General features: G+C 41.7%; 1 protein-coding gene across 2 annotated transcripts in view; it reads left to right on the forward strand.

Annotated features, from left to right (window-relative positions):
- The window catches only part of RAD18 (RAD18 E3 ubiquitin protein ligase), a 115,951-nt gene that overhangs the window by 88,670 nt on the left and 3,456 nt on the right, over positions 1-23,825 (forward strand). The window contains exon 12 of one of the 2 annotated variants that reach the window (XM_082210175.1): positions 1,055-1,117. The exons of the other annotated variant lie outside the window; for it this stretch is intronic. Within the exon in view, the coding sequence (XP_082066301.1) occupies positions 1,055-1,117 (63 nt within the window). The remainder of the gene's footprint in view (positions 1-1,054; positions 1,118-23,825) is intronic. 2 annotated transcript variants of the gene reach the window in all.

Genomic DNA, 23,825 nt, shown 5'->3' on the forward strand with positions numbered 1-23,825 from the left:
CCAAAAGTTGCACTCACCAGCACCTCCACCCAACCAACAGCCAAGGAAGCCCCCTAGGATAAATTCCCATGTGACTGTGGGCCAAAAGCTTCAACTGTTGGAATTACGAAACATAGTTTGTTATTATTGCTCTGAATGTTGGATCGTTTTTTCACTTGTGCATCATCCAGCAAACTCTGCATGACTTCTGTCAGATGGGACCAATCTTCAGTTTCTAACCAGGTGTTCATTTTCTGCATTGTAAGAAACCATGCCTTCTGAAAAAGATGCCTGGCTAACCTTGCCTATTGAACAGCAGTTGGGTATTGGAGCCAAATATAGAGCTTGGGGAGACTCTTACCAGTTCTGAAGCTACCTCTTTTGGGCAAGCTGACTATGTGTTGGCCCAGGACCTATTAAACTCTAGGTCTCCTAGGAGAATGCATCTTCTGGAATCTTCACTCCATCGTGGATTGTTCAGTTGCTGAACAATCCTCATCTGAATGCATCTGCATTGGCAGCTGTGAATATATGAACCCCCAAATTTCAAGTTTATTAGAAGAGATCGGAGATCCCACTCCCCAATGCATTTGGGTGACTAATGGGAAAGGAAGGGTGGAGGTGGAATTTATTCATGCCCTGCACTTTCGTCAAGGAACTCAAAGCAGCATACATGGTTTTCATCTCTCCTCGCAACACGTGCTCCATGTTATCCTCAAACCAATCCTGTACCGTAGGTTATGCTTGAAGATAATTGTTGGCCCAAGATCACCCAGTGAGTTTCATGGCTGAACATGGATTTGTACTCTGATCTTCGCAGTCCTTGTCCAACACTCTGTAACTCAATGGCTTGTATGCAGAGTGCAAATAGATCTGCAAATCTGGAAGAAACTGAAAGTGCCTTAGGACAGTAGCTCGGTTTGTGATCATTTTGTTGATACTGGATCCACATTCTTATATAATCATTGTTTTCATCTTTCTTTCTGTTTGTAGCATGGCTTCTTTGCCTACTCGATTGGAATATCTAAAAAGTACTACACTGCTCGTTAAGGTTAAATTTTGTTTTACTTTTCAGCTCAAGTTCAGACATCATAAGGGATTTGGAGATTGCTGGGAGATGTTCCGATTCATCAGAGAAGTAAGTGTGGTGTAAAATAATTGTTTTCTGTATCTTAAAAGTTGTCACCTATATTTTTCTTCATCACTCAGCTAACTGGAAACTTGACCAGTGGACTTGAAAATGAGCCAAATATTTTGGCATTTGAGCCAGAAAAACATCTGTGGAAGGTGTCCATCCTGCCATGTGCCCTCCCCCAAAGCCCCCTCCTCCCCGGCTGCCCTCCCCCAGGGCTCCACCAAGGTCTCTCCGAAGGATGGGGGAGAATTCCTGAATAGGTTGGACTGAAGCATGGAGAACTGCATGGGGAAAGGTGGACAAAAAAAAAAAATAGAGCAGAAGCACCTTCTTTGAGAGGTTCTGTCATCCCATTCAAGATGGTCTCCCAACTCTCAGGATTGACTTTTCAAGGGGATGTCATGCAAGGGGTGTGAGTGGGAGAGCCACCTTTTGCTGAATGTCTTCTACCATGACTTGTCTCAGTTCCATCCTATTTGTGTCTCTCCCCACCCCGGTTTCCTGTCAAATTCTTTTTCTGAGGCAATATTTGATTTATTTCGTAAAAATTATACACCGCTTGATTGTTTTAAAAAAACAAAACCTCAAAGCAGTTTACAAAAGATAAAACAGTAAAATCAAGAGAAAGAAAAACACAACCCTACTTTTAAACATGTTGTTGTTGTTTAATCGTTTAGTCGTGTCCGACTCTTCGTGACCCCCATGGACCAGAGCACGCCAGGCACTTCTGTCTTCCACAGCCTCCTGCAGTTTGGTCAAACTCATGCTGGTAGCTTTGAGAACACTATCCAACCATCTCGTCCTCTGTCATCCCCTTCTCCTTGTGCCCTCCATCTTTCCCAACATCAGAGTCTTTTCCAGGGAGTCTTCTCTTTTCATGAGGTGGCCAAAGTATTGGAGCCTCAGCTTCACAAACTGTCCTTCCAGTGAGGACTCAGGGCTGATTTCCTTAAGAATGGAGAGGTTTGATCTTGCAGTCTATGGGATCACTGCCTTGCTGTGGCGAAGAGGCTTGAATAACTTTTAAACATACAGAAGTTAAAATACTAAAACAGCTTTAAATTAACCTCAACTTCCCAAGCGTCTGGGTAGGCTTGTTTTTATCAGGCACCAAAGAAAGGTACACTGAAGGTGCCAGCTTGATCTCACTAGGCAGGCAGTTCGAAAGTGTAGGCGCCGCCACTCTAAATGATTGAGTATGGAATGGGTATTAGGGGATACCTGTAGTCGTGCCAATTCCACCGATTGAAGCAGTTGAGTGGGCACATGTAGGGTAAGGTGATCTCATAGGTAAACTGCTCCCAAGTTATTATGGGCTTGATATACTAATAGTAACACCTTGAACTTGCAAATCAGCAGCCAGTGCAGATCTCTGGCCACAGGTATTACATGCTGACAGGGCCTCACTCCTGTCAGCAATCGTGCTGCAGCATTCTGCCCTAGCTGCAGCTTCCGGGTCAAGCATTAAGAGCAGCAACGAACACAATTTGAAACGGGATGGAAATAAACTAAACCGTAAAATATTTTAATGGCATTTCTTTGTTCTGAAGCACCATATTCCAGTGCGATTACTTATGCCTATTTGTGGCCATTCAAGTGTTTTTTTAAAAAACTGAAAATAATAGCATCGGTTTCAGAAGTTGAGGCAGTTCCACAAAGCTGTGACTTTTCCAGCTGAGTTTAATTGAAAATGTTTGTTACATTGCGAGATGTGTCAAAAGAAAAGCATTCGCTGAGAGGTAAATCCAAGCGCAAAGCTTAAAGATCAGTAACTGATTCAGAAAAAAATAATGTTGGATTGTTAAGTAGTCAATAAAGACATTATTTCATATGAATGTATGAACTGATAATGCAGGCTTCCCCTTCTTGTGTGTGTGTGTGTGTGTGTGTTTGTGTGTGTGTGTGTGTGTGAATTTGACTAGATTTTGCCTCTATGCAGTTGAGAAGGTGAAGAAGCTGGGATGCTGGGCCTTCTCTTCTTTACTGTTTCTTTATTTCCCTACATTCTATGTTAATTCTTCGAGATTTAGTTCGTTTTATCTTTTTCAGTTCTTTTCTGGGGAAAGCAAATGGACAGTGAAACCTTATATGAACCCAAGCAGCATTCCAATAGCATCCCCCCCCCCCAAAAAAACCACCTTTTCTAATTGTTAATCAAATTTAAAACCCCATTGGTTACAGAAATCACAGCTTCCTCTTTAGGGGATGGAGGGAGGGACTGGCTGCCTCTTAATCTTTCACATGTAAGTGGAGAGGTTTCTCCCTCCTTCCCATAGATAATGAAAGAAACGTGAGCTCTTTTTCAAAGGGCTGCTTTTTATGTATTCTAGGAGCAGGTGTTGCAGGTATAAAAACAGCAATATAATTCAGCCCACTCTGAATTTCTAATTTTCAGAAGCCTTTCGCTGCAAAAGATTGAGAGCAGCAGCCAAAGGAAGTGAAGGGGAGGACTTGCATGAGAAATTTTCATAAATATAATTATTTCTTAACTGGTGCAAAAGTACTATTCAGGCTCCTGTTCCAGCATCAGGTTTGAGGGCAACTTGGGCAACCCCGCCGGACCTTCTCTCAGTGGCAACCCAAAGTAAGCTTGTCCAGACAGCCTGGAGTAGAGAAAATCAGAAGACTGGGTGACACAGTGGCTTCCTTTACTCAGAACGCAGTCGGGTTCAGAGACTGGAAAAACCAAGGAGGGGACTGCAGCTTTGCCTGGTGCTTCCCTTCTCAGCACTGAACTGAATATTGAAAATAACAGGGGGTGCTGGTGATTAGCATCAGCATTTGCTCACCATGCTTGAATAGCTCAGTCAGTAGAGCCTGAGATTCTCAATCTCAGGGTTGTGGGTTTGAACCCCACATTGGGCAAAATATTCCTGCATTGCAGAGGGTTGGATTAGATTACCCTTTGCGGTCCCTTCCAGTTCTACAATTCTGTGGTTCTGTGCCAGTTCCAGAGAGCCAGTGTGGTGTAGTGGTTAAGAGCGGTAGTCTCCTAATCTGGGGAACCGGGTTCGCGTCTCCGCTCCTCCACATGCAGCTGCTGGGTGACCTTGGGCTAGTCACACTTCTTTGAAGTCTCTCAGCCCCACTCACCTCACAGAGTGTTTGTTGTTGGGGAGGAAGGGAAAGGAGAATGTTAGCCACTTTGAGACTCCTTAGGGTAGTGATAAAGCGAGATATCAAATCCAAACTCTTCTTCTTCATGTGGTGACTTAGACCTGGGCCATTCTACTACCACATTCAGCTGCATGAATAAATCAGGCAATGCCAATGCCCGGTTTGGCAGGGCTCTCAGCAGCCCTCTGGATCTTTAGGGTATGGAAGAGCTGGAGACATCCCTGAACTGTATCCTCAGAACAATGGCATATTCTGTTTTGTGTGGGGGCGTGGGGATGTTGTTGCTCAGCCACAAATACCATTTTTCCGGGAAAGGTGATGGAGAGAGTTGTGGCACAAGAATTGTGAGTACTCTTGGATGATGCCATCTTGCCAGGCAGTCCATTCTGAACAATGTAGGCATTAGGGTTTTAGTGTTGTGGCTCCTGCTTTTGGGAATTGCCTCCTCTTGACAGTTAGACATGTGCTGTTTCTGTTGACCCCACCAAAGAGCTTTGTCTTCCAAAAAGCCTTTTAGTTGAACCAATTCCCATTCTGCAGCCATACTGGAATTATTATTTTTTTAATAGCTTTAAGATTTTCAAATCTGTTTTTAATACGTTTTAAGATGTTTTTATTGCTATGTTCCGTGTGGTTCGCTGCCCTGGGCTACTTTGAGAGAAAGGGAGGGATATAAATGTAATAATAAATTAACAAAAATGATCACACAGCTGGTGAAATTTCACAAAAGCTGATGCCATAATAAAGAAATTCGGTCTTCCATAACGTGCTGCAGGACACTTCATTGTTTTTGTTGTAACAGAAATAGTTACATGCCATTAACTGTTTTTTACTTCCAGCAGTCTTCCAGTTGTATGCCTGAAGCTTATTGTTATAGTGCATGGAATTTGGTGGTTGGCAAATTGTTTTTTGTTTATCTGGATTGAGTATAACTACAGTGCAACCATTCGGCACTTTTACTATTTTACCATGGACATACTAATAAAGATGTGCATATCGCCATGTTTTATTTCAGTATCATTTGTTTCCATGTACCTGCAACAGGGTGTCTTTTCATCCTGGGTTGTTGTTGTTGTTTTCTTCTCCAATGCTGTTTATTTGCAGTAATGTTTTAATAACGAAAACAGCATTTGTGATTGAAAAAGACAGCCCTTTTTTTTTGGTATTTGGCAGGAATTCAGAAGACATTGTAGATCCTATCTCACATCTCCACTGCTGTACCTTTGTCCCCCCAAAGCTGTTCCTCAATGCGGCACAGAGTGGCATTCAGTGGTGTAAAAAGCTGCAGCCAAATGGAGGAATCAACTGCGTCTTTGTGTGTGCGCATAGAAGTGCCTTAGGTATACACTAAGTAGCACTTTGGATCATGGCCCATATTTATGTGGCATGCCTCTGTGAAACATACCCTTTGATTAATACTCAAAAGTATAATTGCTTTTATTACTATTCCACTTTATTTGATTTGAACATCGAATCTGGATTATTGCCCAGAAGATGAGACTTGCATTTTTTTTTTATTTGATGGGACAGTTGTATCCATCATAACAGTGTGATAACCCTTTCAGTTTCTCCAAACTTTTCTAAATGTATTAAAGAGAAGCATTCTTTAGATATTAAAAACAAACCACAAAGTGGTTCCTCTCTTGTATGCAAACATGTTTCCAACTTGGCTTGTTAAGTAGGTTGTCTAATGGGTATCATACATTTCCCTTTATGCTTAGGTTCCTTTTAAAACTCTTGTAACTTACAATAAGGGTCATCGGCACAATTTATACTGTATAGTCTGGAATCACTGCACTTAAAGACTAATAGATTTTAGTGACTCTGGTTCAGAAGGTGATTGCTAAATGAGCAAATGTAAGTGCTGTCAGGGTATGTCAATTAAAATAACTGATGAAGTAATTATGTTGCAGAGTTGTTAAATTATTCTTTTTTCATTTCATTTACTCCTGAGTTTGATAAGCTACTCTTAACCTCAAGTGGCATAAACGCTGTATACTCTGATCTTTGGTGTAGTGGTGAGCAAACACCCCTCAGCTAACCTTGAAAACCTTCATTTTAGGTTTTGCAGTTTTCCAAGAGCACTAGGGGGGAAATAGTGTGTTTTTTCTTTTTCCCTGGAGAGGTTAGTATTATTAAGGAAAGCTAATAAAAAATAGCTGGAATACGCCTCTCGCCTACCAGCCCTCCACCCCCCACCCCCAATTTCCAAGGGGAGAAAAAAAGCCTTTAGTAACAAGTGGAGAAGGGGTTTGCAAAATGTGGAAGTAAGCAGTGCTTAACTGGAAATTTTGCTTCTGAGCACAGCCAGAAGTGAAGTTCCTCTTTATCCCAAACTGAAACAGGAAAATGTACACATCACATGCTCACTGGCTATGATTTGCTGCCAAGGTGCATGGGATTGTTTTGATTTACTACTGGACTCGGAACGCAGAAGAAACAAATGTCCACATTATTGAGCTGTTAATTCACATTTTTTCCAGTCGGATTAAAACTAGACTAGTGCATACCTGCATGCATTTGAATTTGTCTATGCGGAGCAACTTTTGAAATTCCTGTTCATACCAGTAGATATTCCCTTTTATCTTTGTCCCTGCCTTCTAATGTGTTGATTCTCTTAGACCAATTAAGTACCAACGGGGCATGCGCAAAAATAGCTGCATGTTCACCTTGCTTTTTTCTGTTTAAAGTGCCCCTGCCCAAGGAGTGTGCAAAAGCACAAAGGCTGATGTAAGTTTGCTTGTGTAGTTTTCTAATTTTGTGCAAATCAGAGAGAGCAAAAGAAATATGTGTTTGTGTGGGCACAAGCATCTAAGCACCTGGTGCATCCCTACTAGCACGCTGGAAAATAAATGAAAGCAATGGCAAAATCTCAAGTATCAAAAGAATAAAAATATTCCCCTATACAGAAGTGCACGCGAAATAGTTCCGAGCATGGCAGGAAAAGAATTGAAAGCATTGTGTCCACTCACACAAAGACACCGAAATAAATTGTCTGCGACTCCAAATAGTGTGGTTTGAGCCTGATTTCCTCCAACTTATATGATTGTACCTGTATCAGGTAATCCCAAATTTACAGGAGAAAAGCATTGAGATTGATGTTGTTTCAGGGTCACAGGATGTCATGTGGACAAGTTGTATGTCCCATGTTCTCCATGTCCAAATGTTCTGCAACAAGAACTGACTCCTAAGCATGCACATTTCCGGATAACTAGAGGCCACCCCTCTGGGTTTTGTTTTTTTCCCCTAAGAAAGGGAGAGAGTAAATAGTTTTAGGAGAGATTTTTGTGTTTTGTGCTGGGAATCTAATTTTGCATTGGATCTGAATTCCAAAGGCCCTGAGCTCAGATCTGTATGGCATGAAGCTTTTTGGATTGGGAATGCCAATATGTTTGTCCCCATCATCCATAGTTTAGTGGGGTTGTCAGGAGCAGACTGCAGTATTCTTGCTCTTCATTAATTCATTTTCATGTTGCTTGTGGCAGAAAGTGCTGCATAATTACAGTACAAGCTATATCTTTCAGTAGTATTTGCCGTCCATGTTGATTTCAGATGAGGCGCTAAGGTCCAGCCCTGCAGCGTGCTCTCATCTTTCCAGAGGGGCGAAGCTTACTGCCAAGAGGGAAGGTGCACTATATAAGAAACATTGCTTAGACATCCTGATGACCTGACTAAGGCTTTCAACACTGTAAATCGTAATGCCCTTTCACTGTCCTTCTGAAAATTGGCTGCCCAGATAAATTTGTAAACATCATTCGGCTCCTCCATGATAACATGACAGCAACAATCGCAGATAACAATAGCCCTCAAAGGGAACCATTCACAGTGGGATCAGGTGTTAAACAGGATTGTGTTATTGCCCCAACTCTATTCAGTATTTTCATTGCCATGATCCTACACTACAACTGGGAAACACTGGCCTGCGAACGCTCCAGCTGGAGAACAGCCTTTACCAAAGGTGTCATGGGCTCTGAAGACACTTGAACTCATGACACAAGGGAGAAATGTGCTAGAAGGAAGGCATGCTTGGCAAATCCACACCGTTATCAACTCCCGCCTGGAAACCAATGTTCCCACTGTGGCAGGACATGTGGATCCAGAATTGGCCTCCACAGTCACTTACGGACTCTTTGTTAAAACCGTGTTTATGGAAGACAATCTTAATCTACTAAGAGTGATTGCCAAAGAAAAAGAAGCATATCTAAACATGTTATGTCTTTAATTGTAACAATTAACATAGCTGCAATAAATTAAAATGTCTTTCTTAAAGCAAAGCACACATGAAGAGACATTGCTTAATTTCTTTAGGCATGTGCTGGACAGGCTCCAGTTTCTTGTAATCACTATACATTAATCTGGCTGCTTTTCAAAGAAAATTAAGGTCTCTGATCAGGACAGTTAATTCATTGTTGCAGAAAAATTGCCTTAACATATTTCATCCCAGGCTGGGCTTCTCAAATAAAAACCAACTCTTCAGCTAATCTCCCAACTTCTCAGCGAAGCCAAATGACCTACGTAGCAAACTTGGGAGCATTTGACTTTGCAGCACATGACCTCCGGGGCACTTCTTGAATTCTATCCAGCTCGAATAATGTAGTAACAGAGTGACCCTGTTTTTCCAAGGATTCGGTTCTTTCCTGTTGGAATTATTTCTGTAGTGACTTATCCAGATCAATTTGCAGAGGTCCAACAGTGAACTGGTGTTGGAATTCTCTTTTCCATAGAATTATCTTTTAATAGTATATCAAACTGCTATACTGGAGTAGACAAAAGTGGGAGAAATCAATACACAGGTAAGTAATGGGAAGAATATGTGGCTATTTAAGTTCCACATAATTAGGGTACATTACAGCAGAGTTTGAGTTCAATATAGTTGTCTCATAGGCTTTGTAAAAAGAATAATAATAATAATAATAATGCCAAATTAAATAGAACTTCACATATGGAAGTGTATATCTCTGAATGCCAGCTGCTAAGGTCTAAATGGATACCATCACCATAATAATAATCATAATAATAATCATAATAATAATCATAATAATAATTTTTATTTATACCCTACCCTCCCCAGCCAAGGCCGGGCTCAGTCTGCATAGGAGCTCCCATTTGACTGGATACAGTTAGGGGGAAAAACTTTGACTAAGTGCACCTTTATCTGATCCAGCACTGACTGGACACATGAGCAGTGTTACACTGACTTTGCTCTACGCATTATGACAGCTTTTGCAAAGTGATCATCATTGGCTGTATTCAAATGCTAGATCTAATCAGCATTGACCCACTGAAATCAATGTACCTGAATTATCGATGCCCATTAACTTCAATGGGTCTCTCAGAGTAGAACTACCATTGGAGTCATTCACTTGTTTCCCTTTTCTTATCTTAAGTGGAAATCTGTTGCGCCAATTTCGGAAGATGTCATAATAGATGCAGGTTTGTCAGTCAAAAGCAAGGAATGGTGTTCCCCTCTGATAGCAGTTGGTGGTGTACAACAAAGATAGTCCTTGTGGATTTCAGTACTTGCTTGTGCTTTTAAAAACAACAACAGCAACAACCCACCATGTGGGAATACATGGTGAGCACCTGGGCACACCGATGCTGCAGTCACAGCATTCTCCTGTGAAAATGATGGATTGCAAAAATTGGCCAGGGAGCTGTGGCTACAGAAATCGGAGCAGGTTTCTGTGCAGACTACAACAAATCCTCTTGAACCAAAACAAAAAAAAAAACAAAAAAAACCCACTGCTACATGCCTGGACTTTCACCAAGCAACAGATCTTCGTTATGTCTTGTTAAGGCAGTGCTTTTTTAAACCAAATTATTGTGCCCCACCTCAGCGGCCAGTGCCTGAGGTTAGTTGGCCTACAAAGTACTCTAAGTAGTTTCGGAAGATTCCAAATACTGTTCTCTGGTTAAACCTTTTTGAACTTGCACCAGCAACTGCTTGGGAAAGTAGTACCTCAGCCATGGGGGAACTTGAACTGGTGCTTCAACTAGTACGTGAACTTCAATATAAATTAGTACTCCTTTATGAGAGGAAGTTGACTGAGCCTTCCAAGCAATTTATTCAGTGCCGGATTTACGCATAAGCTAAACAAGCTATAGCTTAGGGCCCCATTCTCTTGGAGGCCCCCAAAAAATTTAAAGGAAAAAACCCTGGATGTACATTTCCAAAATATAAGATAAAAAACAAATAAAATAAAACCTACATACAGCAACAATGTTTTTTGTGTGTTGTGTAGGCTCCTATGATGTAAGTAATGGGCCCCGCCTGCTAGGCTGCTCCCTAAAGTATCACTGATTTGCTCATTTCTATATATAGGGTGCCTACGTTCTGCATGGACTGATTGCATGGCAACATGTGCAAATGGCTTTAGATACCTATTAGGTCCATAAATTACCATATAGCATATATTCAACACAAAAAACAGTGACAATTTGTTGTTGACGAAGGACAGCGGGATATATAAAGGGCCCCATTACCTTCAGTAGCTTAGGGCCTCCTCAAACCTAAATCCGGCCCTGAATTTATTCCAGTGCTATCTTATGCTGGCATCCTACAAATTACTTTGATAGGAACTGGCTATGTTTAGCCTTCTGAAGAGACAGTTAACAGGCAATATGGTGGCTGAAGGAATATTTGGAAGGCTATCACATTGATAATGGAGAACATTTTCTGTTGCTCTGGAAAGTAATTGTCTATATGTAACATTTTATGGCACTCACTGTCACATGGTATGGTGATGGCCACTGGCTCAGACGACTTTAAAAGAGGACTAGGCTAATTCATGGAGTATAAGTCATGATTGCCACATGGAACATCCATTGTTCAGAGGCTATGTGGCACAGAATTCCAGGGAAGCAACAGAAGGAGATGACTATGGCCTTCAACTCCTGTTTGGGGGCTTACATGGTTAGCCACTGTAGGATGCAGGTTGCTGAACTATGAAAGGTGGGCTGCTTTAGGAGGGCTTTGTTTTAAGAGTTGGCAATGGTCACGGGGTTAGGTGGATTTAAAAGACTAGACAACTGTATGGAAGGAAAGCCTTCTGACTACCATCAGCCATGATTGCTAGCTGGGATCTTCGGATTTCAGAATTTCCTGAATGCCGTTTGTTGTGGGATTGTGGCAGAAAGTAGGAGGGGCCGATGTCCTTCAGGCCCTTCTTGTGGATTTCCCAGACCCATCTGGCTAGTTGCTTTTGGAAACAGGCTGTTGAACTGAATCTTCCCCAACGTGGTGCCCTCCAGATGTTGTTGAACTGAGCCCCAGTCAACATGGACAATGGTCAGGGTTGATGGAAGATGTGAAGGGGTCCTTGGGAGAAGCCTGGCCATTGCTTCTTTCAAAAGGAGAAGCCTCAAAATCTCTGCAGGCATAGAATTTTCCACAGACTGCTTTGTATCTGGATTATGCTGTGCCTTGTCCTTTCTTCAGGTTGCCTCTCCAGAGGGTGTATTCTTGTGGAAGCTGAATGGAAGATTCATGGGCTGCCCATCTCTTGCCAAGGCAGTTTGGGGAGCTTAGTTGTTAATGCATAAAGCGGAACATTTGAGAGTGTTGTCAGTACAGGTACAACTGTGAGATGAATGTGTTGTTAGTCATCAGGGCTGGCTCACACTGCCAGGTCCTTGTACCCTAATAATGGCTGATAATTTGCAGCCTCCTTGTTGTGTACTGTGTGAAATGGGTAAGGAAAGGGCAAGGGCAATGTGGTGAAAGAGTTCTGATCTTGAAAATCAGAAAAGAAAAGCATGTCTCTCCCATCTTGTTTCGCCATGGGGGGGGGGACTTTCAATTTGAGCAGTGTTTGTGTTACCTCTCTCTATAGTCTGCATATACAAACTCCCTAATTTTGGACAAAGAAACTAGATGAGGTGGTTCTGCAGCACTCAACTAATTAAAAGTCAGAGATTGATGAGTGAAATAAGTATTTGTTCCCTTTGCAAAAGATGACTTAGTTGTCGTTTAGTCGTGTCCAACTCTTCGTGACCCCATGGACCAGAGCACGCCAGGCACTCCTGTCTTCCACTGCCTCCCGCAGTTTGGTCAAACTCATGCTGGTAGCTTTGAGAACACTGTCCAACCATCTCGTCCTCTGTCGTCCCCTTCTCCTTGTGCCCTCCATCTTTCCCAACATCAGGGTCTTTTCCAGTGAGTCTTCTCTTCTCATGAGGTGGCCAAAGTATTGGAGCCTCAGCTTCACGATCTGTTCTTAGTACTTGGTGGCACAACCCTTTGTTGGCAATTATAGAGGTCAGACGTTTCTTGTAGGTGGCCACCAGGTTTGCACACATCTCAGGAGGTATTTTGTCCCACTCCTCTTTGCCGATCTTCTCCAAGTCAGTAAGATTTCGAGGCTGATGTGAACCTGGCAGTTAGTTTGGAAGATGGTAGCTAATAACATTTCTAAGTGCAATAACATCACTTGGGAGGTAGTTTGCTCAACACCAAATTAGGCAGAAAGCATGCGTAAAACTTAAATTGCTTTTGCTTTTCCCATTGTGTGGCAGAAATGTTCTTTTGTAGAACAATCATTTTGATCCAATCTGCTCTAGTATGACGCAGAATGCAGCACCCTTATTCAAGGATATTAAGGGATGGGGTGGTTTCAAGAGAGAACGCAAATGAGGGTTTTGCATCCGAGACCATATTAACAAATGTTAATCCTCTGAGGAAATAATTACTTCTTTCAGCAGCAATTTAAGTCATTCTACAAGAATATGTAAGATGGCTGCACTGTAATCCCATGTGGGTTTAGTCAGAAGTAAATCCCACTGTGTTTAATGGGGCTTACTCCCAGGTAAGTATGCATAGGATGAAGCCTCAGCCTGTATAGGAGGTGAATGGTTTTGTTCATTAACTACGGTGGATGCTACTCTCTTGCCCAGGTAAAGTCTCCCATTCAGGCAGCTTGCAGTGTCGAACCTGGTTCACTAATATAACTACATTCTGTGTCTCTAGACCAGTGGTTCCCAAACCTTTCCAGTAATATGGACCACTTTTCTGCCCATTGTAGCAATTGAAATGTGCTGTGCTAGATGCTGTATAATCTTTACTTGCATTTTTACAGACGTGCCGCAGATCACCTGAATGAATCTTGGATCACAGTTTGCAAACCTCTGTTCTAGACCATGCCAGTTGGCCTATTGAAAAGATCAGTGTGGATATACAGTTTAGATCAGCCTTCTTCAACCTGGTATGTTCCAGATGTATGATGGGGCTATATAGCTTACAACATCTGCAGAGCTCCATGTTGAGAAAGTCTGGTTTAGATGAGTTCTTGGTCATTTCTTTTCTCCACTTCTTTATGCTTTAATATTTACAATGTCAAAAGAAGTTTCAGAGGTGGCCGCAATGTTCTGCCCACCCTCACGACTGAGAGTTTGTGAGCTTCTGATGCACAGTTGGCCATGGTGAGAAAGCTGTGAAAATTGCTTTTCCAAAACAAGAGGCAGAGCTTTTCCTCCCTTTCCAGTTGTTACTGCATGAAGTGCTCCTTCTCTGAATTGCTGTTAAGTGGAATCTCTGGAGGAGAGTAATGCATTTAGTATATTAATATGTTTTACTGGAACTACCTGTTGGAAGCAGCACCACGTGATCCATTATTTCTTTGTGAATGACCTGCAGAGGTGGCTGAACTCAGTTTATAGTTTAAAAATCTTTTTTTAAAAAAATTATAACTGGAAAGAACCATAACATTTTATTTGGATGGCCACGGGACTTTAAAAAAGATAAAATTACACAACAATTTTACTTTAAAATACACGAAGACTAAAAACAGCGATAGTAATAGAGTGACATTTTTAGCACAAATTTAGAACAGTATTTTTCAGTTTGCATATGCAGAGGCATAGGAAGGGGATGTTGGGGGACGGACCGCCCTGGGTGTCATCGCTGAGGGGGGTGACATTTGCCTCACTGCCCATCCGCGACTCCCAAGCCTACCCCGAGCTGTTGGGGGAAGGGGGGAGCTGCGCCGCTTTGCCTTCATTTTGACAGCTTGGGGGAGATGGGTGTTGTGGGTGGCTGACGCACCCGCAGGTGACATTCGACACGCCACCTGCCTGCAACTCCCAAGCCTACCCTGAGTCATCAATGTGTGTAAAAGGTAAAGGTAAAGGGACCCCTGACCATTAGGTCCAGTCGTGTCTGACTCTTGCGTACTCTCTTCATTATTCTGTGTTTATAAGGTTTTTATAACCCAGTGGCCCCTCCCAAACCTAGCTTTCCTAGTTCTTCCCTCTCCTAGCTCGCCACCAAAGCCCCTAGCCCTGCTCTTTACCCTTCCTTTACTTCAGACCACCTCTTTTCCGCTAAAGGCACCCACCTGATCTTTCCTTCCTCGTTGTGCCTTCTGTGCTCCTAGGCTCAAGATTCCTACTCCCTTTGCCAAGAACCTACTGGAGTTGTGTCAGCAGCTTCCCTTTTCTTCTGCTGACAGCCTCGCCTTGAGTCTTCCCCTCCCATGTCTTGCCTCTTTTCCACTTCTGCTCTGCCCAGCTCCTTACCTAGTTAAAGGGGCAGCAGAGAGATTTAGTGCTGTGTGCTGCAATCTTCGGACAGTCCTGTTTTTCTGTAGCTGGGCTACTCAGATTCTTAGATTTTTGGCTGAGGAGAGTCATTGCCTGCCTGACATTTGCAGGTTTCTTTCAAGACTTAGGAGAACGGAAGGGGTTTTTTTATGATGTGATAGCACCCATGGCAGTATCAAAACTATCACTGGATTAGTATGGTGAGAGGGAATTCATACAAGTCTCTGTTTTACTAGTCTTTAAGGTGAATCATTAAATCCCCAAATTATAGTTAATCCCCACCCCAGAGCACTTAAGAAACCAGGTAATGAAATCTTAAATACTGAAACAAAACAAAAGAATTTAAATTTACACATTTATAAGAATATGAAATTCTACATTGTCAATCCCACAGGCTGGTGATGGGTAGGATTCTAAATATTTGTTATGTTGTTCTGTGCATTTGTAAAGCATGCTTCTCTGCTCAGTGATGTTTATGTAAAACCAGTTTTTTTAAAAAAAAATTTCTGGCTTCTTAATATGCTAAAGTAATCTCCACATAATTTTTTTCCTTGCCATGAAAAATGCTCAGTGTATGCTTTCTTGGAAAAAGCAAATGAAACTGTGCCATTGGAATAATGTTCAATCAAGTTAGTTTGGTGTTTTGTTTTTTTTTAAAGTTGGAGTAGAAAATCAATTGTCTTATTTTTCTCCAAACATCACATTCAGATACAGAATCAGTTACCTTTTCCATCTATCCATGCTATGTGTCAAAAATTATTTTTAGCTTCATTGATTTGATGTCAGACATGATCTCCCTTGGTGAGGGGGGGGAATAATCTTAGATCCGAATTTTTTGGCTGCTGTTGCGACTTACGTAAGCAAAATGCTGGAGTGGGTTGGTAGTTCGACAAGCACAAAAGATGCCAGCAAATTGAACACAGTAGGCAAATGTCTTGTTTGCTTGGCTCCAGACCCTTGGAATGAGCGCGAATGCAGACAAAAAATAGAGGAAGTTTTGAGGAGAGCAGTTTCTAGTTTAAGCATTAAAGAAGAGTTTAAGAGCTGCAAAAGAGTGCATTTCTTTGAAGGTCTACAGTACACTGTCAAACTGTGATTCCAGTTTGGATTCCAACTGCTAGCCTTGAATAATTCCAGTAAGTAGCCCTGCCTCTCTCTTTAATAGCCAACTTCATATGTCTATCACAATGATAAGAAAATTGAAGGCAGGGAAACGGTTGCACGATTTTGTCACATGGACTGGCATTTTGCCCCCTTACAGCTGTGGTAACCCACATACTTCCCTCCTGACGTTGTTGGACCCCACAGCTGCAGCCAGCATGGCCAGTGGCCAAGGATCAGAGGAGATGTAGCCTCACAAAATCGAGAGGACAACACATGCGCTGCCCCATCCTTTCTATGCATTGGCTGTGGCTTCTATTCTCTGCCACTTTTCTCCTTGCTCAGTTGTCTTAGAGCCCCCATCTCTTCTTTTTTTTAAGTTAGCAAAAGGTAACTGCATTCTTGATTGACATGTTTTGCTCCCCCTGTCTGCTCCCATAGGCAGTTCAACACTTGTTTGGAGTACTTCTTTGTTACTGGATTAAACCACTAATTTAATCCAGTTTCAGAACTTGATCGCCATCAACTGTAAGCAGATGCAAAAATTTTGTTTTGCTAGATGGGCACACACAGAACACAAAACTTAGGCTTTATTCCTGTGGCTGTGCTAAGAGATGAAAGGCCTGTTATCTGAAAACACAGTTTTTGAAGGATCCATGACATCCTGGCCATCAGCAGGGGCCCAAGGGCTAATGGGTGGCTTCCTCTCAGGAAGGACATCAATGGTAAGAATATTAGCCTGGCTGCCATCCATTGGCCAGAGAAGGAACAGCAGCAGGAAGCTTGATTCCCCCACCCTTCCAGGAAGAACATTTGACCCCAGCAACCAGTCTCCCTGGGACCTCTGAGCTGGATTCTGGCATTAGCCAGAGCGCTGAGGGCTGACAGAAGACTAAGCACATGCAGGAAGGCCCACCTGATTAGATCATGATGCTGATGTTATGTAGCTTCAAGCACAGGCACCTGAATTTGTTTGCTTTCTTCCCCCTTTCCATTACTTTCTCCCTTTCTCTTTATTAGATTGTGATCTCGTGGGCAGGGACTATTTTAACTGTTAATCTTGGTCAGAGCTTAGAAAATGCCCTGTGCTTTAGAAGACGGTGGCAGTGTTGTTGGTGATGAAACTGGATTTTCTCCCTGACCTTTCCGTCCTTCCACCTAATTTCCTAAAAATGAAAATTCCAGAGGCTGCAGGAAAGCCTCCAAAAATCCTCTTGTGTAAAAAATAAATATAATAAAAACCCTAATATTTTCTATATATCAGTCTAGCGTGCATGATACTTCCAGACTGTACCAGACTGGATACATGAATAATATCTGGATGGCGTCAGTGCACAATTGCTCGAAAACCCCCAAGGCAGAATATGCAATTAAAAAGTAATATTGAGTTTATTTTAAAGGAAATCTGGGTCCCTTTGGCATCAAGACATAAAGGAAGCAAATAGTTCTAAAACTTGTAAAAAGAATAAGAAAGCAGAACATTTCACAAATCTTTAGGCAAATGCTTCTCTTCACTGTCTGGAGCAAGGTGTTATGCCCAGAAGGCTCCACAAAAAGTGCTTGTTACAAACATTTTCAAACCGGTGTGTGTTAAATAGATGACTGCCATTGCACCCAGAGGCAGTTCTAGAGTCGGAGCAAAGAAACCAAGAGAAGCAGGTAGTAGTAAGCGGAAGTGGAAAATCCCTCTTGATTCTTTCCAGATCCTTCAATAGATGCAAGTTATCCAGTAGGTAGTAGTCACAGGTAATCTAGATTAGATCCTGCATGCAAAACTAGGCTTCCAAAAGCTATATCGGAAAAGCCAACATCATTCTTAGTTCTCCACACCTCATTGCAAAAAAAAAAAGGGGGGGGATTCTAACAGTGAGTTAGCTTGAGGGAATGCTCCATACCTTGTAGACAAAGACTGGAATGCATTCATCTAAAGCACTCACAGGACATAAGAAGAACATGAGAAGAGCCTACTGGATCAGGCCAGTGATCCACTGAGTAAAGTGAGCATCCTGTTCTTACAGTGGAAAATGTCTTGCAGGGCACTCAAAGCTGCGTTATCATAATGCAAGTAATAGGATGAACTGGGTGAGAATCTGAGGATTGTTACAGTTTTGATTAGTTGGATTTTATGCCCTGTCTTTGTCAGTATGTAAATTGGTTACATGGGACTCCTTTCGGAATAAGCAGCTATCTTGTACCCACCCACCCTATTTTCTACTTCTTCTTTTGTTAACCATGCAAAGTTTTAAAATCAACAAAGAACGCTCCTTAGGTTTGCCATCTTTGTCTTCAGATTTGCCTTCATTCTGATCTTCGTTGGTGGCATAGGAGAAGATAGCTGTCCAGTGTGACTGCAACTTTTGTACTTTGCTTCCTCCCCAAGTCTTACCATGAGTATTTTCCAGAATCCATTATTCTTTCCTAACCTACTTGCTTTGAGTTACAGATAGGTAGCCGTGTTGGTCTGCCATAGTCAAAATAAAAAAAAATTCCTTCCAGTAGCACCTTAAAGACCAACTAAGTTAGTTCTTGGTATGAGCTTTCGTGTGCATGTGTATCTGAAGAAGTGTGCATGCACACGAAAGCTCATACCAAGAACTAACTTAGTTGGTCTTTAAGGTGCTACTGGAAGAAATTTTTTTATTTCTACTTGCTTTGATCTCTTTGGACCTGATTCCCATGTAGATAGTCTGTTTCTCTAGTGCAGGGTAGCCAAGATGGTGCCCCCTAGAGATGTTGTTGGACAATAACTCCCATCAGCCCCATGCAGCATGGCTAGTGGTCAGGGATGATGGGAATTGTAGTCAACAAGTTCTGGAGGGCACCATGTTAGTTATCCCTGCTCTCTAGTGGATAGAAGGGCAGTGGATTTATGGAAGGTTTAATTTAGTTGGTGCAGGGTTTGTGTTTGTTTTAGTGACATTTGAAAAATCCTATTGTTAGACTTATTTTTACATCATTTGATTTTGCTGTGTTGTAAATTTCAGGGCTGGGCACATCAAGGAATTTAAATGCATACATTTTGAGATTTTCCAGGCCATACAATTTATCATCAATTGAATAAAGTGAAAATGTGAATCAAATGAAAAATGCTCATCAGACAGCTGTGTGTTTTTCATTTATTTAACCATCAGCCAGGTTTTTATTTCAAGGATGCATTCCTTGGTAAAATTAAAATCCCAACAAAATTGATTCTTGGAATTGTATTTTCTTTGCTGCTAGTAAAAATAAGAAACAAAAATAAAAATCGTGACTCACAAACAATGGGAAATGTTCAGACACTGAAACTGAAATGTAATGGTTTTGGGAACAGAATTATTCAGAGATATTCAGAAAACTCAGCTAAAGCAAGCATTTCATTGTAAAACTTCTGGTAGTTTTGCTACAATGCTTAAATACTACTTTCCAGTTCAGTAGTAGCTGAAATTCTACCAGACTTTTGCTTATATGAAAGATAACCCTTCGTTTTGGAGGATAGTTGTAGCTACATGAAGTATGCATGTGTGTACTTCTTGGATTGTTATGGATTTACCTTGTAAGGTTTTCCTATGGTTCTCTTTCTTTCTCTTTCCTCTTCCTCTTTCTCCCCACCAAAAGAAGCAACCCACCTATTTGCTAATGCAACATGTTTTAGTGCGAATATTTTAGCTTTCAGCAGTCATTTTTAGATAACAGCTTATTTTGTAAGTAGTTCATCAAACAACTTGTGTTTCTACTAAAGGCAATTTATAATTTTACTTTGATGACACATTTTACTTTGACAGCTAAGCTAGCAGCAATAACAGAAGTCCCTTTTTTGTATATAAAAAAACATTCCAGCTATTCTGTAGACTCTAGTGGATGTAGTAGCAGTGCCATGTTTTTTCTTGTTACTATAGCTTCCTTTGTTAGGCAGAACTGAGAGACAGACCTAAAGGACCTTTGCGATACATTTTGATATGTCTGGGGGAAGATTATCCACTATACACTGGTTTGTTGTCTCATGAAAGATTTCAGGATCCATTCAAATGTGACATGACGAATCCTGGTGGGTGCAGGCTTGGTACACATATAACATTTTCCATCTCTGTGACTAATCAGAATTTGAAATGCAATTCAAACTGGGTTCAAAACACTGTCTGCAAGGTTAGTCCTGGTGATGCTGAAGTAGGACAGAATTTGCACAGGGAAACCACCTGGGGTGAGTTTTTTTCTTGGGGAGCTCAGTGTGCTTAAGTCTTTTATTTATTTTCAACAGCCAAAGATCCAATTTTATTGGCGTACTTTGTATTTAAGAGCTGAAGGACATTCAGAGTGGTCTGGATCCACAGTCTGGGATAAAGAAAATCATTGTTTTAAATTTAAAGAAAAGCAAGGAGCTTCTCAAGAGAGGGAATTCTGGTGTCCGGGAGCAGCCCCCAAGAAGGCCCTCTCCTGTATCTCCAACAAGCATGAATGTGAGGGTCCCATGCTCTAAATCATTGGTCTTCATCAGGTGGTCATGACTTTTTCCCAGTGGTTGTCACAAAGGGTTTCAGAAGTTACAACAAACAAGTCTCCATCCATTGGCATAAAAAATAAAGAAGGAAGAAAGTTTGAAATAACATAAAATGAAGAGAGATTGGTTTCCTTATAAAAGAATTGTGCATTCTTTGCAGGGGCAAAGATGCAGGCTGTAGAAATCTATTTTTCATTCACTTGCATGTTTTTCTTCTTGAGCTGGGAGCCTTTCTGGGCTACCAGCTTCTTCTAGGAAGCAGAGAGAGAGAGATGTTATTTCCATTGTGTAGAATGGGCTTTTGCTGATGCTGTGGTTCTGTTCAAATAAATAACATGATAGTTCTGTCACCATAAGAAAGCACTTGCAGATCTCTTGAAAAGGAGGATTGCATGAATGGCTTGAAGATCCTCTACAGGTATACACAGAATGCCTTCCTTTCCCTCTAACCTGTCACTAATTTAATTTGCTCAAAGTTATTGTGCCTATTGATTTCCATAGAACTCGCACCGACTCACATCCTAAGTTTTTATTTATTTAAAAGAAACCACACTTATTAGCACATCAGCAATTATACATTTTATTAGTAGAGCATTTGCATCGCTTGTTTTAGCTGAGCAACTTTTGTAGCAAAGTTTGATGCATCTTTTGAGTTCTTGTTAGAACTCATCTTCCACTGCTTCACGTGTTTATCAAAGCTAGGCACCAAGGTGTACAACAGCTCTCCTCTAGCACAAAACAGCAAATTTATTTTTCAGTTCTGATTTGGGGAAATGCCATGTTTAGACTTTCAGATCAGCGATTTCTGTTTTCTGTCCAATTTTTATTGTCTTGTTCAATTACTGTCGTGCAGTTGAAGAAGCAACCATGTGCTAGGAATTAGTGACCATAAAGGAAGACATTCCTTCTGGGATTATGCATAGTTAATGCTTTACATGTTAATTTGATGTGATCCAGTCTGGCACAGCTACGCTGGATGCCTGCGCAACCTTTGGCAGTAGAACTAAGATGATGTATAAACTGTGATGTTGGATTCCTGGAAACTGGCTTGCAGATTTAAGAAGTCGTCTCACTTAGGAATAAGTGGCATACATTTCACAATCATTTTTCTGGTGTATAACAACAACAACAACAACAATGACACACTATATTTCTGTGCAAATATAATTTTCTCCTAGTTCATTGAGTAAAATGTTGAACTTCAGCTCCAGTATGGAAACATGCAGTTTAATGGCGAGCAAAATGAAAGCATTTTGTGTGTAAAAACTGTTCTTATAAAATAATAGTTAGCAATGAGGGGAATCATATGGTGGAGCTTGTGAGTCCATAGTTGCCTGTCCACTTGGTAACAGGGAAATGATAGTAATCTCAGGGACTGTTAAGTTTTTTTGAATAAGGTTCTCTTTCTCTCTCTAGTGTAAGTGCACTTCATGGCTCTCTTGGCTGTTATAGCTCTGCAATCGGTTTCAATTATTTGATAAGGAAGTTATTTTGGGAAACTTTGTTTATTCACTTCAGACAGTCAGATGAGCACGAGGACACCCACCATCAGAGGTGAAACCATCAATTAACATTTTGAAACCCCACTTAATAAACTAATACTAAAAAAGGAAAAAAAGCACACTGCAGTAATAAAATTATGTAGAAACACGAGACAGCTAAAACCAATTCAATATATCAGTCATTTAAAATCCAAAAGGAACTTTAAAAAGGCTATTAAAAAGGGGATGGGGCAGACCTCTCTTGGGAGGGAGTTCCCAGAAAGACTCCCAGCATTACTGTACAGAATGTGAGACCAGATATGCCATGGAATTGCTCATGCTTCATTGGGTCCACACAATTGCCTCTTCCAGATTACTTACCAAAGTTGTTGCTAATGCTGCCATCTTATTATTTATTCAATTATATACCACTTAATTGTCAAGATGGCTTCTGAGTGGCATACAAGCATAAAAGCCAGTTACAAAAGACACATAATTGCAATGCGCAATGAAATAATTTCATCAAAACATCAAAATAAACATGCGCATAGAAAACGTACAAGAAAACAAGCTGGCTGAAACACTGAGTTTCAGAGTTGAAGCAGCAATGAAAACAAAGCATGTCAGGAGATCAGGGGAATGCTTGCCTAAGCAGTTGGGTCTCCAAAAGCTGATGGAGCATCAATATGGGAAGCCTGCTTTGGCTCACCAGGCTGTGGCAGAGCTAACTGGGTTCTATGTGGGTTCCCAACATCCTTACCTGGCAATGGAAAAGAAGAGAAGAGTGGAACAGGTCCAGTTTTTCCCCAACAGTGCCTGCAGATGAACCACCCCCACTGCTTCAAGCACCTTTCCTAAAAAGGGGAGGGTATTAGCACCCGGGTGGTAGTTGTCAAATATCTTCAGGAAGGTTTCTTTTCCAGGAGCACGTGCACCATTGCTTCTTTCAAAGTGGTGCAGACCACCCCCTCACTCAGTGATACTTGGCCACCTGATGAGCCCACTCTGCCAGCCTCTCCGCCTTGTACGAACAAGCCAGAAGGGGCAGGGGTTGAGGGAGCAAGTAGTGGGATGGATAGGCAAAAGAGCCTCATTCACATCATCAGGTCCCAGTCATTAGAATGGATACTGACCTGATCTCCATAACCATTTGCATCTAGAGTACCCCCGGTTATTTGTATGTTCCCTAGCAGCTTGTTCTCAACAACCTTGAGTGCGTTGAAGGAAAGGTGAGATACAAATGAGACATAAAAGGAAGAACAGATATTTGAAAGAACTTTGCCTGAGGCCATCGAAAGTGGCAGCTGAGCTACATGGTCTTTTATTCTGGCATATAATCAAGTAGCTCCCTGTGTCACGGGGAGGAGCCAGAGCTAAATGATAGCACATGTATCTAACATGTACGAGGTCCAACATCTCTAATTAAAGTGCCCTTGAAAAGCAGGATCTGGAAAGACCGCTCTCTGAGACTTAAAAGCAGGTAGTCACCATGGTGCCTTGTAGATACACTGTTGAACTACAACTCCCATCAGCCTTAGCCACAATCAGCAAAGGTTTGGGATGATAGGAGTTGTAGTCCAAGAACAACTGGAGAGGACAACCACTGAAACTGTTGCCTTTCAGAGTACATTGCCACTGACCTGGTGCAGGTTATCCCATGGGCTAAGGCAGATCAAGAGTTGCAGGACCATGGATAGCTCCAAGGAAGCAATGTGCTCCAATGAAGGTTGAGAGCAGACTGAGCATTTTAAAGCATTTCCTCCACTCTTTGTGGTAACCTAGATTCTTAAAGCGCCAACCCTTTGACTTGAAGATTAGCACTCCTCCCCCTGTTGCATTCTATAACCTCACACCTGACCCAGTGAGGCACCGTGGGATGCGTTTACTTCCTCAGGCTCAGGGAAAGGCACCCATGAGGGCCCTGGTGATATGGCAGGTTGCTGAAGAGGCCAGAGACCATCTTGGATGTGAGTCCTGGAAGACCTCTTCCCTGCCTTGCAGG

This window comes from Podarcis vaucheri, assembly GCF_965113315.1.
Source record: "Podarcis vaucheri genome assembly, chromosome: 2".
Lineage (NCBI taxonomy): Eukaryota > Metazoa > Chordata > Lepidosauria > Squamata > Lacertidae > Podarcis > Podarcis vaucheri.